General features: G+C 41.9%; 1 protein-coding gene across 11 annotated transcripts in view; it reads left to right on the forward strand.

Moving 5' to 3' along the window:
* Window positions 1-19,144, forward strand: part of BRSK2 (BR serine/threonine kinase 2) — a 316,083-nt gene that overhangs the window by 229,314 nt on the left and 67,625 nt on the right. For all 11 annotated transcript variants that reach the window (XM_018076101.3, XM_018076103.3, XM_018076104.3 and 8 more), the window contains exons 5-8: window positions 2,389-2,505; window positions 13,785-13,818; window positions 14,702-14,770; window positions 17,692-17,838. In XM_018076101.3, the coding sequence (XP_017931590.1) occupies window positions 2,389-2,505; window positions 13,785-13,818; window positions 14,702-14,770; window positions 17,692-17,838 (367 nt within the window). The remainder of the gene's footprint in view (window positions 1-2,388; window positions 2,506-13,784; window positions 13,819-14,701; window positions 14,771-17,691; window positions 17,839-19,144) is intronic.

A 19,144-nucleotide genomic window follows, 5' to 3' on the forward strand; every position in this document is an offset into this window, starting at 1 on the left:
TCATGCAGTACTCAAACAGTGGAACAGGCACAGGCAGCAGCACCCTCAACTTCTATAGCCTGTATCAGTTCAGCAGTCAGACAGGAGCAGTTGCCAACACTGAAAAATAACTATAGTCACTGAAAAACTATGCATGGTAGAAGGGGACACACTGAGCTTGAGCTGTGGGGAGATTTCTTGTTTCATAGCATCAAACGAGCACAGCGTTCACTTTACAGGGAGCTGTTACTGGCCCCTGACCACTGGTCCTCAAACAGGGAAAATTCAGCACTTTGCCCCAGTTGGATAAGGTCTCCCCAGTACCCCATCAGTGAAAGCAGTTGTAAGATGAGAACTGTCCAGGATGTATGCTGGAGGAAAGTTTAAATCACGCATTACTATCTCATTAGTGTCCAGCTTTCCTAGCTTGCCTTAGAACTGTGGGCTCTTCATTCCATTTCACTGCTGGAGCTGGAATATATTAAACTTTGGCATATGTTGATGATCTTGCCTTTGTCCAGGACTGCTGTCCTTGATGATGACGTTCAGGGGTTCTTTTCCTGACCATTAGCTGGTCATTCACTGACTCTGAAACCTTTCCTTGTCACGCATCTCCTGCATTTTTTTGTCAACCAGTTATGCCTATCTTGATAGTTTAAAGCTAATACATCTTCTGTCTCCAATTACCTCAAAGCTGGGATTTCTGTGTGAAAGATAGATTTGATAAAGCACTTTTGGGATTTTCAGTTGAAAATATGCATAAATCTGAATCATGATGCTCCATTATCTACAGGATCGTTTGCCCATGGTTAACAAGACCATTTTAACATGCAGAGTTTATCATGTTTATACAAGATTGGAGACTAAATTTTAAAAAGTGAGAGGGAAGGAGTCATAGGTCTCAGTGATAAGGTAAATGACCAGTAACTGTTTTGAATGTGCACTGTTTTGTTGGAAGTCTCCTTTGGAAATAATTGTTACAGTCCCCAGGTGTCCTATTACAGTGTGCTCTGGTTTTACATAGAACTGACCTGCATTATTTACAAGTTGTCTCTAACTGATCATTCCACAGAGGTCTCTGCGTATCAGAGGATCTAATTTCCAAGGTATTGTCATGCTGCTCATGTTTCTCTGAGAGGGTAGTGACTGTCCTTTACACTGGTATAGAGGTAGAATTACACTTGCATGCATGAGGAATGCTAGAGGAATGTCTTTAGGAAATGCAGTGAAGATAAGGCTGCCTTCCATGATGGGTGTCACTTGACTATTCTGACACTGAGTTGTTTTGGATCAGAGTAACTGCTTCTACTGAATCATTGTTGCAAATGAATGTAGCCTGACACTTGGACGTGTTGTTGGCTGTTCCCTTTCCCACAGGTTTGTGTTCTGACCAGCCACCAAAGCTGGCCTGTTCTGCCTGTTCAAGTGCTCCCGTTTGGACCTTTTATTAGCAAGACATCAAAGACTGATTTTGCCTTCTTGTAAGCAAAAGCAAGAAAAGAGCTTTTTCTTTGGTCGGCCCAAATGCTTCCCTCATCTCTGTGACTTTTCAAGAGTTGCAAATAAAAAGAAACAAAAAACAAAGTCGTTACAAATTTTGTGCAAGATCTTTGGATATAAAATCAAGTGAATGTTCAAAAGCACCCGAGTACTAAAAAGCAGACATGGGAGCACAGTGGTGTTGACTGTGACTAATGGAGATTAATAAATTAGTCAATATATGATACTTGTGATTTAGAGCCATCCTGAAGACTGTGGCTGCCTGACTCTTCTCGTGTTGCCAAATAATAAGAGAATGGAGCTTTGATGGAAGGGAGGGAATCCTCTCTTTTCCTTCCCACCGCTGACACCCTCAGTTATAAGCAGTGCTGTGTTGAAGGGGGTTCTCCATCAAAACTAATTACCCAAAATTATTTCAAAGCCATATGCCTATGCAAACAACTCCCAATAAGGGCTTTTTGCAGTAGCATTTACATCAATAATGTTTTTTCTCTAGATATCACACATTTTGTTTCATGTTGTTGACAGAATATATTGATAGTGTTGCCTCCTACCTTAAAGAGCTGGCATATTACAGAGTATATCAGCCCTAAATCCAAGCTGGAATTCTCCTCCCACCTATTTCCCTCGATTTCTCCCTCATACTATGTTGGTATCACTGGAAGTTGAAGATGTTCATTTCCTGTCAGGGCACTGCAGGCATTGCATTCATCAGGAGTGGGCATCTGGGATACAGTCTAGAATACTGCAAAGATTGGATCTTGAATATGTGTGTTCTCTTGGAACTAGAAATAAAATTAAATCAACTAAAATATAACAGGTTGGGTGCTATTCTGGATAAAAAACAAGTTTCAGAGTGGGAAAGCTGTTGTGGATAATTTAACTCACATTCTGATCCTCTCTTTACAGCCACAGGGACTTAAAACCAGAAAACCTACTGCTGGATGAAAAGAACAATATTCGGATAGCAGACTTCGGGATGGCATCGCTGCAGGTTGGGGACAGCTTGTTAGAAACCAGTTGTGGGTGAGTGTCTCAAAGCATATTGTAAAAATGAGTGACAGATTCCAGACACAGAAGTTGTCTATAGTAAGGGTCACTAAAGACCTGCAGACCTACGCACTACATTGGTATTTCCCAGCAAGATAATAAGTTTATATATGCATGTAGTGTATCAGATAGCTAAAAGAAGGAGGCTTAAGTGCTGTACAGTGAAAAGCAGGCCACTGTAGGTGTCATATATGGATATAAAAATTAAGGCTTTCAGGTTTGGATTCATCTGCATGTGCTGATATATGTTTGCATTTACTGACCATGTAGTTTTTGATAACTTACTATTGTAAGAAGAGGCTTTGAAAATATTAGGGAGTGAAAAAATAAATTAGTCTAGAGGTTCTTAAATGGAACTTGCATGTCCTGATTAGACTGACTGCTTGCATGCAGCTCTTCCTGTTCATGCTCCACACTGCTTTGTTTCAGCTGACATGCAGGACTGAGGGGGAGGAAGCAGGGTCCTTTGCAATTACAAGCAGAGCATGAATAAACATACAAAGGAGACTGCTTGGAGGAATATTGCTGGGGCAATCTAAAGACATTTCCGTGGCAATTCAGTTGCCAGCAAGAGCTTTGTAGGACTTTCCAAGGGAGCTGGCAGTAAGCCCCGACAGCTGAGCAAAGCCCGAGTGCCTGGCTAGGGACAGGACATGCTCTTCAGGGGAAGGCCCTCTCATCACCATTGTCCCTAGGGGCACCACTGGACTGTGTCCCACCCCATCCCAGTGCTGTGGCATGGTGTCCTGTTGTCTGTGCAGGGGCTGAAGCAATGAACTGTAGCAAGGGCAGCACCTGCATCAAGCTGCTGCAGCCTGGCACCACTATGTCAGCTTTTAGCTGTGTCTGAATTTGTTATAACAGCAAGCTCAGCAACTAGACAGTACCAGCAGATTTCCACTTCCTGCCATACAAAACTGACTATTGACAGGAAGCTGAACATGAGCCAGCAGTGTGCCCAGGTGGCCAAGAAGGCCAATGGCATCCTGGCCTGTATCAGGAACAGTGTGACCAGCAGGACCAGGGAAGTGATTCTTCCCCTGTACTCAGTACTGGTGAGGCCACACCTTGAGTACTGTGTCCAGTTCTGGGCCCCTCAGTTCAGGAAAGATGTTGAGGTGCTGGAGCAGGTCCAGAGAAGAGCAACGAGGCTGGTGAAGGGACTCGAGCAAAGTCTTATGATGAGAGGCTGAGGGAGCTGGGGCTGTTTAGCATGGAGAAGAGGAGGCTCAGGGAAGACCTCATCACTCTCTACAACTCTCTGAAAGGAGGTTGTAGTCAGGTAGGGGTTGGTCTCTTCTCCCAGGCAACTATCAGTAAGACAAGAGGGCATGGTCTTAAGTTCTGCCAGGGGAGGTTTAGGTTGGATATTAGGAAGAAATTCTTTACAGTGAGAGTAATCAGGCACTGGAATGGGCTGCCCAGGGAAGTGGTGGATCCTCCATCCCTGGAGGTTTTTCAGATGAGACTGGATGTGGCACTTAGTGCCATGGTCTAGTAACCATGGTGGTAGTGGATTAAGGGTTGGACTTGATGATCTCAGAGGTCCTTTCCTACCTGGCTGATTCTATGATTCTGTTACTCTTTTTGGCCCTCGGTAGTCTGAATCTGATGAGTTCAGCCCTATCCTCAGCTGATTACAGTCCATGCTTTTTCAGTCCGTGCTCTAGGCCAAGGCAGTTTGGAGTAGACATGGAACCATTGGGGTTCCCTCTACAGCTCAGCCACTGCCTCTCAGTCCTAGGCCATATGGCCCTGCTTTCCAAGTCATGAATAATGGATAGCAAAATTATATGAAGTTCATGGTATGATAGAATGCTGGTTGATGAGTATACTGGGACCCACCCATTTTCTCCTGTCCATGTTTAATCAAGATTTGAGCTCCTAGCAGCACAGATGAAAAACAAGGAGCTGTGATGGCAAGGCTCACAATGTCCCACACCTGGATCAGGGAAACACCCAGTATCTTCAATACAGGCTGAGAGATGAAGGAATTCAGAGCAGTCCTGCTGAGAAGGACTTGGGGGTACTGACGGATGAAAGGCTGGACATGACCCAGCAAAGTGCACTTGCAACCCAGAAAGCCAACCCTGCCCTGGGCTGCATCAAAAGAATCATAGCCAGCAGGTCAAGGGAGGTGATGCTACCCCTCTACTCTGCACTGGTGGGACCCCACCTGGAGCACTGGATCCAGCTTTGCAGGGTCCTCAGCACAAGAAGGATGTCAACCTGTTAGAACAGCTCCAGAGGAGGCCACAAAGATGATTGAAGGACTGTAACACTTCTCCTATGAGGACAGACTGAGAGAGTTGGGATTGTTCAGCCTGGAGAAGGCTCCAGGGAGACCTTGTTGCCACCTTTCAGTACTGGAAGGGAGCTGTCCTATAAAAAAGATGGGGACAGGCTTTTTAGCAGGACCTGTTGTGATAGGATGAAGGTTTTGAACTACAAGAGTGTCACTACAGATTAGATATAAGGAAGAAGTTTTTTTTCACTGAGGGTTGTAAAATACTGAAACAGGTTTCCCAGAGCGGTGGTGGATGCCCTGTCCATGGAAACATTAAAGATCAGGTTAGATGGGGCTCTGGAATGAAGTCCTCCCTGCAGTTACGAAAAAGCCTCTATCCTCTTTAGATAAAATTGTTCCCTTTCCCAACCCAGTCTCAGTTGCCCTGTAGGATTTTTCAAACTCCTTGGGAACCTCTCGGTAGGGTTCCTGTTCTTTTTAGCACCAAGCTCTGTCATCCAGATCTGGAGTCTCAAAGGGAGACTTCCTTCCCATAAGCTGTGCTGGAATTCAAACCTCCATGCTTCAAGCAGATCCAGCCCCCACATTGTGGCCTTAAAATAAGCTAATAAAGAAATCAATGGAACGGAAGAGATGTGCCTGTAATAAACAGAACACAGCAGCAATGCTATGATCTCCTGCCTTGCAGATGCATTTTAAGTGTGTTGCCAATCACTAGGCCTCCGTGTGAGCTATTACACCACTTCATTAATTCTCCTGGCATGGAGCCCAGCATGGCTGATACTGGTGTCTTGTGATCTCTCTGGTTTGGGGGGTGAAGGGAGGGAGGAAGGAAGGAAGGAATATATAAAAAAATGCCACACTGTTCACAGAGAAAGGTAATCCAGTTATGACTCCCTTTCCCTTGGAGCACACACAGTAACCAACCTTAGAGATTTTCAAGGCAACAGTTTTACCTACCCTTGTAGTTGGTGCTTTCAACCAGCATGAAAAGGAACAAAATAGACTGAAACATGGCTGAGATACTGAGCTGTAATGAGATGGTCCTCCATGCATCCAGAAGTTAATTTGGAGAATGGCTTTATCTGTACTGTGAACATTGATAATGAGATGAAACTGTAACGTTTCCATTGAAAGTCATGCAAGGAGTCTTCCAGGTATTTCTGTCAGTCAGAGTGGGAGGCTCAGATGGGGTTGAGCCGTGTGGTACAGCTAACTTTGTCAGTTCAGCAGAGCGATTAGACAGCAGTCAAAAATTCTTTGCTGTCATGAGTGAACTGCTAAGTTTAGTCTAAAGTTTGGGTAGTCTTCAGGTCACCACAGAGCCTTGACTGGCCTCATGAAGAGTAGCCTCATGTAGCCTGAAGTATGATGTATTGCATACCTCAGAGTCACTGTTTTCTGGGAGTTAGTCCTTAGGTCTGCATGGTTTTCTGTAGCACTGATGACGACCTGGAGAAAACCATAATAGTTCAATCCAGTTGTGTTTGTATGGGAGAGAGAGGTAAGGATGGACTTGGTGTTTCATTGACATAATTTCTCACTTAATGGACTGCTCCTTGGGCCTTGATTGTAATGAATCCCCATTACTGGAAATGTATATTGAGAAAATCCTGCATATACACAGCACAAAGGAATAAGCCATCGTTTCAAATTTCAACCCTCAAGGGGAAAGGGAGATGTCTGTAGGGTCTGCAGGACTTATTCTGCTTATGGCAGAAATTGCACAGCAAGGCAGTCTTATGGAGAGATGGTCCTTGAAATGCCAAAATAACACAGTGAGTCTCTGCATTCCTTCAGGAGCAGGGAAGGCCTGTCAACTATCAGCAGACAATGAAGGAAGAGAAAGATGTGTTAGGCTGCTGCTTCTATTATTTTAGATCTCTTCAGCTCTTCTCCCTCTTTACCCATTCAGGCAGTGGCATGCAGAGACTCCCCTGTCTCTTTCACAGCAATTCTTCTGATGTGCTGCCTCGTAGTGTTTCGGAGTGGTAGATGTTGTCCAATCCACCCTGAATTGTCACTAGGCAAGATGAGTACTTTATGGTTAAACTTCAGGACTGAGACCCAGGTTATTTGAGCTTGATTTCTGTTTCTGCTGAAGGCATTCACAGTCTAGGACAAGATGCATTGCCTTTCCCTGCTTCAGTTCTGCCTCTTAGCAAATCACTGAAGTGACTAAGTTGCTCTGAACATAAAATGTGATTTCTGTAGGAGTCTTGGAAAAGTAGGAAGGGTTGGTGCATTCCCTAGATGATGTTCCGTTTTTTTGAACTGAGGGCTTATGGCTAAAATGAAGGATTGAAGGAGGATACTGTTGCACTACAATTCCTTGGAGTTTGTAAAGATCCTTCCTAGTTCACCATTTACACAAGCCTAGCAAAGTAAGTTTTTGCCATCTCTTAATTTTACTCTTTACAGCTTCAAAACGCTACTGGATGGAGATGGGTGAAAGCCGCTGGGTGACAGAGAACCCGCAACAGTGCTGGTCTCTGTACTGCCTGTGTCCCAGTCTCTCTGTCTCAACCAAGAGCTAGGACAGAGCTGGCTTGTAAAGGTAGCTCGCCCCAGCACCAGACCCGACCTCTGCAGAGGCAGTCAGGCTGACACCACTGTTGGCAGCCCCCCAGTTAGCTGACTGTGTACAACAGTTCTCCCATCTTGATGTCTCCAAAGAAAACCTCGGCCTGATTCAGAGAGCCAAGTGCATGTGGGAAGAGCAATACTGACTATGATTTTATTGTGAGTGAGAGGAAAGCCTTGCGGCTGCTGGTGGCATAATAGAGGAGAACAGCAACTTCCAAGTGCAGCATAGTCAATTCTTCTGCTCTCAGCTCTCCCTAGCAATTCCTGGCAACACTTTGCTGACCCATAGATTGCCTGAATCTATCAAAAACAACCCCACGTATACTCATTAGGACTGATTACTGTCTCTTTTTGAGCTCATGGTATTTGTAACAACCAATGCACTGTGTGTTTGTTAGAAATGCTAGCAGAGATCATCTAGCTCCTGGTTCTCTCACATCTGTATTTGGTGTATCAGCGCACCTGTGGTGAGCAGATAATTCAGGGGAGCAGCACACCTCAGTGTCCAAGCACCATTTCTGATTTTAATGACAAGTTACCCCTTATAATAAACGTGTACATATGTCTAAAACATATGAAAGTGTCCTACATCCAGTTATTGGTAGGGTTGCAAATTTAAGCTCTTGAATTTGGAATCGCCAGAATTAGTACCTTTTTACCCCCTCTCATCAAGAGCTTGCATACTCAGCACTCCATTCCCATCTCTTTCTTGATTTGTACTCTAGTCTTGCTGACTTCTCCCAGTCATTTCTACTCCATATTGTGCTCTTTTTCTCTTTTTCACTAGATTCCAGCTCTAGCTTCCCTTACCTGGTTGTTCCATTCAGTTGCTGTGAGTTCTAGATCTACTTTGCTAGTTTTGCACTCAGTTTGTTTTAAAGTTCGGTACCTTGTGATAAGCCCAGCCAGAGCAGCTCACAGTATCAGTTTCAGATAAAAAAAATATTCTGTGAAGTGTTACCAGTACAGGTAGAATTTTGATCCTGATCCTCTCTGATCCTCTAGAGCATTTCTGCTAGTAAATGCCAACTTCAGTTTTCTTGAGGCAGTTTGAATAAATTTTTCTAGAGAATGCAAATAATTACTCAAATTTTCCCTTTGCAGTCAAGGATACTAGAATTTATTTTTTTTATGTGAAGAAAATGTTTAATTTAATTTTGATAGTGGAAATGCTTCAGCCCGTAAACAACATGCAGGTACACAGAAACATGAAACCAGTCTGAGACAGATGAAGAACAAGGAAAATTGTTGTTAAATTGATAGTAAATGGTAAGGAATTGAAAATGAGGATTACCAAGGGAAATATCGGACAACCTGATTAGTAAAAGTGTGTTAAAAGAGATTTAAGTCTTCAAAATCAATGCCTGAAAATTTAATATGTGCTTTTCTTCAGCTGGCAGTATAACATTAACTTAACCAGTGCATATTAGGATATGCCCATTAATTACAAGTTTGTATAGGTTTTTTCCAACAAGTCTTTGCCTCATTTGATGATTGGATGGTATGTTTTTTTTGAGTAAACAGCTGTCTAATGTTTGGGTTTTCCTCATCATTCATTTATGGATCCATGTATAACTTCTGCTCACTGTATTCAAGCCTTGCTATGAATGCTAAGTAGGATTTCATCACAGTGTCTTCGGTTTGCAAATATTAATTGTACTGTTTTCATATTGTGTTTGCCACATAGATCTGGTTATCTCTATTTATATGTGGGCACATGATTCTTCAAAATGAAACTCAAATCGTCAACCAGTTTTGAGTGTACAGTTGGATACTCTGGGGCCCAGTATCTCAGAATACTTGGTGCTTGATAACAGTCCTTTACTTGGAGATCAGAGCACCTACTGACTGTAGCTGCTGCTCCACGTGCTTATAAATACTGTAAATCAAACTTCAGATGTGTAGCACTGTGATTCTGAAAAGTGGGGAACCTGCAACTCATAATTACCTGTGAACATCTCAGTTTAAGGCACCTGTTCATTTTCTTTCACAGAAGGACTCTGTGGCAGGGACAGAGTTTGATTCTCCAGTATGTCAATCAGCTGCAATTCTTGCAAGCTTGTCCTTGTTCCCTCACATTTCTAGCTTTGTCCAGAAGTAAAACAGAGGCATTGGGCACAACAAAACATCCACCTGACTTACATGCAGAGTACAGTATAACCTCTTCAACCTTTATTTCAGCAGTTCTTAACTTTTGGATACTTAACTTTGTGATCTTTATGCCCTTTTAATGCAAAGGTCTGGTTGATTTTTTAAATTACAATCTCTTAAAGGTTCCAAGTCTTAATAATTTGAACTGATGCATTAATTAATGAACTGATTTGCAGATTCCCCAAAATGTAATTGCACTTGGGGAGTAAACAGCTGTAAAAAGGCTGAGGGCTAGATGCTGAGTTTTCTAATGTAAAGCTAAATGACTGAGTTGAAGCTTTAATGGGAAAATAGCACTCAGCCTTAACTACCTTAATTACAGCCTTACCTACAGCTACTGCCTTCACCGCAGCCTTAACTACCCCCTGCTACTGGAACTGTTTTGTCAGTCTCTCCATCTTTCTCTTCTGTGGAATCTATGGCTGTCACTTTCTCTTCTTGGAATGCCAGTGTCCTACTCCTGAATTCCCTTTATCTATATTGCTACTCCTCTGGTGTTCCCCTTCATCTCAACCCTTTGCTACTCAGCATGGGGGAAGGCACAGGCAGCCTTTTGCTCTAGTGGTAAATTCTGCCTCTGAAAGCCAGCTTGGAGATGATGATTAACAGGGGGAAAGAAGGAATCCAGCATTGAGCAACAGCAAAAACAGCTAGATGGGGGAGGACTTCAGTGCAACTGTACAACCTCCTGTATCAAGGTAACTTCATGCATAAGAAAAACAGAGGAAAGGAGACTTCTTCTTGTTCCTCCCTCTGCAGAAGCTCTACCTGTATCTGTGAGGCCTAAAGAATGGCACGCAAAGCTTTTCTCCTTCCCCAAATAGTACCATCTTAAGGTGTGGGATCAAAGGACTGAAGCCTGGGTCCTTTGATGGGACATCTTTGATGGGACTTAGGAACCTATCAGGCAGTGTAACATAGGATTTGTCACACTGTGGAGTAGGATCACGCAGCTTTTCTCTGTCCTTCTTGATCAGTCAACTGCTTCTCTGGCAAAGCAGTTACTGTGTATTCCCAGATATACCTTAATGTGCACAGTTGATTTGTGTGGGCGCAGTAGATTTTTGTGTGCACAGTGCAGGGCTCTCTTACCTACATAATGAGACCTGTAAGTCACGGGCACATCACATCTGCACTGAAGATATGGCCCTGGTTGTCTCAGATCTACTGTAGCTGCACAATATCTTGATGTGCACAGATCAAGAACTACTTTTCTAGTTTCTCAGATGAAATTCAGGATAGATACATCAACGATATATACATCTGTTTCTGAATGCCTGACTTAACTGGCCAGAGCTGTCCTGGATTTCACCGTTGCACTCTGGTTTAAATCCCATGTAAATGCTTTGCTAAGGTCCCCCAAGATTCTTAAGATTACTGTGTCCTGGAGTCACAGCTGTGAATGACCATTCAGAGAGCCCTTCCTGCCCCAGGCTGACTAGCCTTGGAAAATCCACATCACCCTGGTAATAAACACTGCCAACATCGCTGCTTTTTTTTGCAGCAGTACCCGCAGGCAGCAACTGTTTCTTGATCTTGCTGAGCAATATACTTATTTGCTATCAAGGGCAGATTGTGGCTTTTGCTGCACAGAGATGTAGCAGAATGATGAGGAGGTGGCCTAGGGGAAGAGGCAGGGAATGTTGCTCTTGACACATCTATATTGAATAATTAGTAATAAGAGCCAAAGAAATATTCATGACTCTGTAGAAAGATAAATAGATTTTTGATTAAATTTGAGTTTTGTCTTTACAGCAGTTGAAGTTCTCTGTGATTGGTAGCATGGAAATTAGTTTTTTATGGATTCTGGCTGACTGGAGGAACCCTTTTAAAGCTGTTAGCCAAGATAATGCTCAGATATCTAGCTGGTGTGTGCTGGCGAGAATTCAGAATGGTAATGCCAGAAACCTGTGCTCTCTGGGCAGTTGCAGTGCAGTTGTTGAATGATCGAATCAATCCAACTTCTTCAAAGGATTTATTGTAACATTTTCTCCACCCAGTCCCCTAATTTTTGCAGAATTTTAGTGGTGTCTTTTAAGATACGTGGCAGATTCCACTGCACTTAAGCAGACCTCAGGAAGGTGAGTGCTTCAAGGGCATTTTCCTAGTGGGACACATAAATACATATGTACCCATCTTTCACAACATTTACATTCTTCTTTTCAAGGGTGTTTGCCGTGGCCTGAGGGTAAAAGGGATAGGGATGCGGCACCACACAAAAGGGTTCGGACTTGGTTGAAGGTCAAGGGTGCAATGCCACTTTATTAGGGGAAAACAGGGACTTATATAGGGTATGGGTAAGGGGAGGTTCCATAACTGGGGCGGAGCATGGGATTGACAACTCAGGGCAGACTGGTATTGGGGATGTGCCTGTGGTGAAGACTTTGGGGTATTGAAAAGAACGGGTATAGTGCAGCTATAAGTTTGCTATAAAGAAGCAAACTCACAGGAAACAATATATTTTGGGGGTTTGGGAAATGTACATAGTATTAAGCAATTCAGAGTCTCACTCTGGCCTCACTTTCTCTCTAGCTGCAAATCTCCCAAATCAGCCCCTGCTTAGTCAAGAAGCAACGATTTTATTATCATTACTGACTGCTTTAGCTTTATTTCATTATTGTTGCCACCACAGTCTTTGTTACTATGGAAGTTTTTGCCCCAAACAGCTAAAGCCTCACACAAATCTCAGTGAATTCATAGAAACTCTTGTGAGGTGTGAAAGCTGTGGTGGCATTACTCTTGCTTTAGTCAGAAGAATAGACTCAATGTCAGGTTCTGGTCACCTTTTTCAAACTGTGGCCAGCTGCAGCTTTTAAAAATGTTAAGTAACCTTGTCCACATGGTTGTCTGTGACAGAATTACCAAGATTACCAAGACAGCCCGGGTAGTCTGTCCTACGCACTAGATACAAGTCCATTCTTTCTGGTCTCACAGTGACTGACTCTAGCCAGCTCTCTGAGGGAAAGCTCCAGTTTTCATTGTCTATTTTGACTCTCAAACCGAGGTTTTTAAAATGTAGTCTAAACTAAGACACTACTGAGCAGACAGGCCTGGTTAGAATACCTGTGAATGCCCCACCTCTTAAATGGGGGCCTGGGGGCTGGGGAAAGAGGGGTATATTAAATATAGTATTAAACTTCTGAATTCCATCTTTCCTAAAGTTTGTGAGGGATCAACTGCTTTTCTCTCTCCTCACATAAACTTTGCTGTCAAGGTAGCTGCAGTCCCAAGTGTATCCTGAGTTTATTGTCATGCTCTGCCAAAAGCTGTGATACCAAATCAGGGCATTCCATGCCCATGGGATGATATTTTGCCAAAGGTTAAGTGTAGTGTGTATGGAAATTCAATTAATGGGCTGTCTCACTGGGCATTAATACAGCATCTTAGCACAAAACTAACCTCGCTGTGCTTCTGTTTTTCTCATTACTTTGTGAGACAGGTATTGCCCAACCATGATTGCATTTGTCACAAGAAACACATGCACAAATGAAGACAGGCTCAGGGGCTTCTGGGAGGTGTCAGTATAAACAATAGCGTGATTTGCACACAGGTTTCAGACAGTTTGCATCCCTTTTACTTGTCAAGTTACTTTAATGAAGGCTATAAAATAAATAGCCATGGCTATAATCTTCAAGAATTAAAATTATTACCTGGCAAGTTGAAGTAATTAACTCTTCTCAGCCAGGAATCAAACCAGAGATATATGGCTAGAAGGATGTGAAAAGAATATATTAACTCACTAGGTAATAGTGCTACTGTCCATCCTTTTTAGTTCTCTAAAAGACAAAAAAAAAAGACGTTGAAATCATGTACTGGCAGCTTTTGTGACCACTGGAGTAACTGAGAGTCATCTTAGAAGAAGAGGTACCAGACATGGTTTAGAAATGCATCTGTTTGGTCTGAAAATACTGTTCTGTCTTTTTTCCTATTAAAGACTGTGCAGCATGAGCCTTCCTTCTAATTAGATACAAGGCCAAGTTAAAGAGTGGGATTAGAGGGCTGGAATTCTATATAGTTACAGAATATGCTTGGTCTTCTCATCATTCCTCACTGAAAAGAAATTCATAGTAGGGCCACAGAATTTTAAATTATGCTAGTTCTTGACCATTTTCTGAGTTTGTTAGAAATGTGTTCTTGTTGAGGTAAGGAAAACATGCTTGTTTGCATACTTGTATTCTGTACAAGCAAGCCAGTCATGATTCTGCTAAACAAAATGGAAATGCACATGACCATAAATACCATACTCATTTGACTGTATTTTGTATTTCAGATCACCACATTATGCTTGTCCTGAAGTCATCCGGGTAAGTTGGTTAACATTAGTGTTTATAAATATATTTTTGAAGTGTCACTCATTGCAAGTATGCAGATAGACCCTCTATACAAGAAACCTATCCAAGGCAGATGGCACTGGAAGGACACAAGGAGCGTAAGGCTCATCCCTGAATCAAGCCACATTAACTGTATGAGGGAAATAATTGTGTGTTATTCTCACAGTACCCTTTGTACTGTGTGATCAGACAGAAATGCAGGAGCCTCCTTTAATTTGATCTTTCAACCCAAGGGATGTAGTCCCCTCTGCTTTCCTGTCTCTTATGTAGCTGTCATTTCAGTAGAAGAGCCAGGGTTGACTGTCAGTGATGTTGGTTTCCACTAAACAATACAAACTGTTCTTTCCCTCTGCTCTCCCTTTGTCCTCTGAAAATAAGTATCTAAGATTTCAGTGGCCAAGATTGCCCTCCTCTTAAGCTTGTCTTTAATGTAAAGTCAAGCAGGAAGCATACAGAAGAGACTGTCCAGACAGTACTATGAGTTCACAAATAATGTGACTGGTGACAAGCTCCCTGAAGAACCAGGGAAGAGAAAAACACCTTCTTGATGTCCTTAATGCACCTCTGACACTGTTAAAATATCAACTTTGATAATTTGTGAGTTGTCAACCATTCCTGCCCTGCTCCCTGCTTCTGAGCCTTTTCCCACAGATCCCAGATATGACTGTAAACTGACGTTAACAAAAATTCAATTAGCGGGCTGTGTAATGTCCTCCTAGTTGGGAAGGCCGCCTTGGGAAGCAGGTGGCTGAATTGAAATATGGGGTTTCCTAGTCTCCCCTCTCTTGTTCTTCAAGGATAATTAATTCATTTACTAGTGATCAGTCTTTTGAACCTCTGTGTCATTGCTGCACAGGGAGAAAAATATGATGGAAGGAAAGCAGACGTCTGGAGCTGCGGAGTCATTTTATTTGCGTTGCTAGTGGTGAGTCATCTTCCTTGCACTAGCCTTTAAAAAGAAAAGAAAAATTTGAAAGTGCTGCTGTATTTAAGGGCAATTCTATTGACATCACGTACAGGTGGTTTTTTATAGTTCCCCTATTTTTGTATCTCTCAGTGGCATCCTGTCCTCTTATTTCTACATCAGCCCCAAAGGAAAAGCATAAGAAGTATTTCACTGCTTCTTTGAAATGCTGCTGCCCTGCACAGAAGAGCATAGACAGGCATCGAAAACTTGTCTCCATAAATGCTCTTTGCTGTGTTGTGATGTTGCGGCATGTTTTTTTGTCTGGAAAGGATGTAGAGGGTTACAACTCCAGGATACAGAGAATGTCCAATAAGTCATCCTTCACAGCATCAAAATATGGCTGGGTTTGCATTCGTTTTTTCTGCTGTATATGTACATGTGTTTCAGGTATATGCATACATTAACTGCAGTGTTTTTCCAAGGGAAGGTTTGAGTGCCACAACTTTGTTTCATGCACACAGTGAGATACATTTTAATTTGGTACACTTGAGAATATAAAACTGAGCCAGTAGTACAGAGTTTAAATTAGTTTCCATCTGGCTCAGTAATACTTTTAGTGTTCAAAATATGGTATCTGGTAACTTATCCTTCTTTAGAACAAAGTTTCAATTCTCAGTACCATTTATTCTGATTTGCAGTGCTGTTATAATACTCCTAAACATACAACAACTGAATGTCCAGCTGAAGGCAGATAGGCTTGGCATTTGTTACCAATTTCCATAGTCTAATGTAAGAAAACATATTTTATGTTAATAAAAGCATATACCACGTGCAGATAGAATATGGCATGATATTCTGTATGAATATAGGGTTTATGTGCATGTTAAGCATTTTATATTTGTAATAGTTCAGCTGATCATCTGTAATTATAAAAGTAACAAGCCTGAAGTAAAATTCTGATATTCTTTTACATTTATCAGTAAACCTAATTGCTTCACTTAAATGTTTTATTTTGACAAAAGCATTTGTACAGTGTAAAATCAGAGATAGATTCTGCATATTATTTTTGTTTAAAATACTTTAAAATTTTAAAATATTTTTGTTTCAAAAAACATGCCAATTCTTTTTTAATGGCCTGAATCAAAATACCTTGAAATAATCTCAGTATGATGCTTTAATTCCCCTTAACCAATCTTACTCTTTTTTTTTCTTTTTAGCCATTACAATTCACTGACATTTCTGAAGTTTTAAATTTTTTATCTTGATGCTGCATGGGAAGAATTTTAACTGTCACACTAGGCAGCACCCGGTCATCTCTTACTGAGCAGCTACTTTCATAACTGTAAAATAGAACTGTATAATGAGCTCTTAATATAACTTCTTGAATTTCTAAGAACAGAAGAGAGAATGTGTCAAGATGGTTAGGATTTGTAGGAGTGGGCTTTTCATTTTCAGGGGGATTCTCTGTCAAGATTTCATGTCTCTGTTGCTGCATCTTCGTCTGGTCCTACATACACACATGAGCCTGAAAAATGATTGAAATAAGTCTGTTAATGATGGAGAGCCCAGAGCTCTCCAGTCAATCATGTCAGGAAGAACCCTACAAAAAGTCTCAAGATATAATAGCAGATGGTAGTAATAAAAAAGGTGTAGTTGTTACCTTCAGGAAATGCCACAAAGCATCCTTTCTGACTTCATCGTGGCTTAAATTGCGTTAGCCGAAGTACTGAACTATCAGAATTGATTTTCCTTTAAGTCTGCAATGGTTAGGAAAAGCGTAGGTAACTCAGGAGGTTGGTTACAGCAGAACAGGGAGGCTCTCCCTGCAAGGCCACCTGAAAGAACAAATGCTAGTAAATAGTGCCCAGTAGTGGTTGCCATCAGGTGACTTCCTGAGGCTGCTGTAAATGGAGCTGTTGGTCTCCCTAAACTGTAGACACAGGATTGCTTATACAGATGCACTACTCACTGTAGTAAGAGCAGTGCCAGAACTGACAACTTGAAGCTTCATTATCGCAGCAGCTGACAGCTTGCAGCTTCCCACAAACCATCCTGGAAATCAAGGAAGCTCAGCACCTACTAGAATTAGGCAGTGAAAGAAGGAAGTGAGAATATCTAGGAAGGTGCAGACTTGCTATAAAAGGGTATCAACTGCAGTCAGTGGAGTTATCCTAAAGATTTCAACTTCTCTTTTTCCTTTTTGTCCTTGCAGCAAGGATAGGTGTTTTACTGCTTTTTGTGGCAAGCTGATGATCTATTCACAATGTAGTTTCAGCTAAAAAAACCTCAAGCCATTCATGTAAGTGAGCTACAGTAGGGAAGCAATAGGAACTGATGACCTGACCACAGCATGGGAACTGGATGGAGTATATTAAACAGGTAGAATATCTGCTGCTTCCAAAGGCTGCTGTTGGTTGGGGTTTCTTTCAGCTGTGTCATTTCAATGCTCCATCAGAAAGGGCATGTTCTCTGCTGAAAGTCTCTCCAAAGCTGTTCACCTCCTTTTCAATGTCTGCAATAAATGTGTCTTAGGAAGATTAAAAATAAGGAGACGATAAACATTGCTGCTGTGAAAGTATGCCCAGGAGGAATACCAGCAGATCAAAAGCTTGAGCTGAATTTAAGTGAATCCATGCATCTTTGGTGAATTTGCCTGGAAAGGCAATTTCATATTTTGTACTTTATTTTATACTGGTAGTCATTTTCTAATTAAAGTCTAATAAAAAAAATCTGTCCTCAGTTTTGTTTCTATGTTAGAGGAAATACAGCAGCACTAAGAAGTTACTTATTTTCAACAGATAGAAGTTTTTTTCACTTACTATACTAATTCATTATAAGCTGACTTACTCACTTCCATTCTCTCACTGTGTTTATTGTGGTTTTTCTCCTTTGGCCCTCTCCAATTCTCTGCCACTGACCACTCCGTCATATCCCCGCAGGGTGCCCTGCCTTTCGATGATGACAACTTGCGGCAACTGCTGGAGAAGGTGAAACGTGGAGTGTTCCACATGCCACATTTTATCCCACCTGACTGTCAGAACCTTTTGCGGGGGATGATTGAAGTGGATGCCTCGAAACGTCTCACGGTAAGAAAGTATTTGGTGCTGATGGTACGAGCAAGGTTTCATTTCTCATCTTGTTGCAGTTATGGTTGAACAGCTAAGATAACTTGTTGATTTACTGCCATTCCTGTGAGTTTCCTTCTGATCAAAAGAGTGAGTAGAGTTGTTGGAGTCCTTACGAAGAAATTAGTTACCTTCTCTTTTGAGTCATGAGCACAGATTGCCTTTGTGTTTTTTCTCTAGCCTCATAATTCCCTTCCATATGTAGCACTGGGCGTTTAGAAGAAATCCCTCACAACATCATCACAGAGCTACTGACGCCTTAGCACATTTTGGAGTCCACCTGAGTTGTCTGGTTCTTCTGGCTGGTACAGCAGTTTGTTGGGAGTGTGAGAGACCTGTTTGACGGTCACAGCTGTTAGAACTGTTACTTGAAGCTTTGCTACTAAACAGTATGATTTTCTTACATTTCTGACAGAAGTATTGGCTTCTCACCTCATGCTGTGCAAGCTTCATTGTATTCTATCCTGTATTTGCTCTGCACTGTCCTCTAGCAGCCTTCAGAGCAAGTGTCTGCCTGTCTGCTCTTTCATCTTGTGCCTTGTGGTCCTGAGCACTGTTAGGCCCACAGTGTTGAGCTCCTGGTGTTCAGCACTGAGTTTGCATTTAGGATGCATCCCATCACTACAACAGAGGCCTTGAAAGGGCGAGGACTGTGTAGTGATTGTATCCTTCATTAACACTGTGTTAATGTTTCAGGGAATTTTAAAAATTAGCAATTAAAATAATTTTGGAAACTAAGATTGCCTGCTTGTCAGTGGAGGCGTCTGCCTTTATGGGTACATTGCCCTTGTAAATCCTATTGTCAGGCCGTGGTGATGATTTTATACAGATTTACTAAGCTCACAGATTCTGAGTGGGAGTATGTATAAAGAAATGTAAATTTAAAACTCCTCCTGGTTCTTCAGTCTGCTAAAATATTTATAAATAAACTCTCAGATCACAGGTTGGCCTCTGCTGAGATTGCTAACAACAGCATCAATCTGTGCCAGCTGTGATGGTGCTTTTGGGATGCAGACACCTGTCTGCTAAGAAGTGAACTGAAACTCCCTTCACAAGTCTCTTTACAGTATTACCTGACAGCTGGGCTTTTCTTTCATTCATTACGAAACCAGGTCATGCTGTATTTGGTGACGCAGGTGAAAAGTTCTTCATGTTGTTACTAGTATCCCTACTTTTGCAAACCCAGTAGCCATCACATTTGCAGTATATTAATAGCACTGATTGAAAAAAAAATCTTAAGCATAGAAAAATTTTAAGCATAAAACAG

This window comes from Manacus vitellinus, unplaced genomic scaffold (assembly GCF_001715985.3).
Source record: "Manacus vitellinus isolate BGI_N305 unplaced genomic scaffold, ASM171598v3 scaffold_30_pilon, whole genome shotgun sequence".
NCBI classification, from domain to species: domain Eukaryota; kingdom Metazoa; phylum Chordata; class Aves; order Passeriformes; family Pipridae; genus Manacus; species Manacus vitellinus.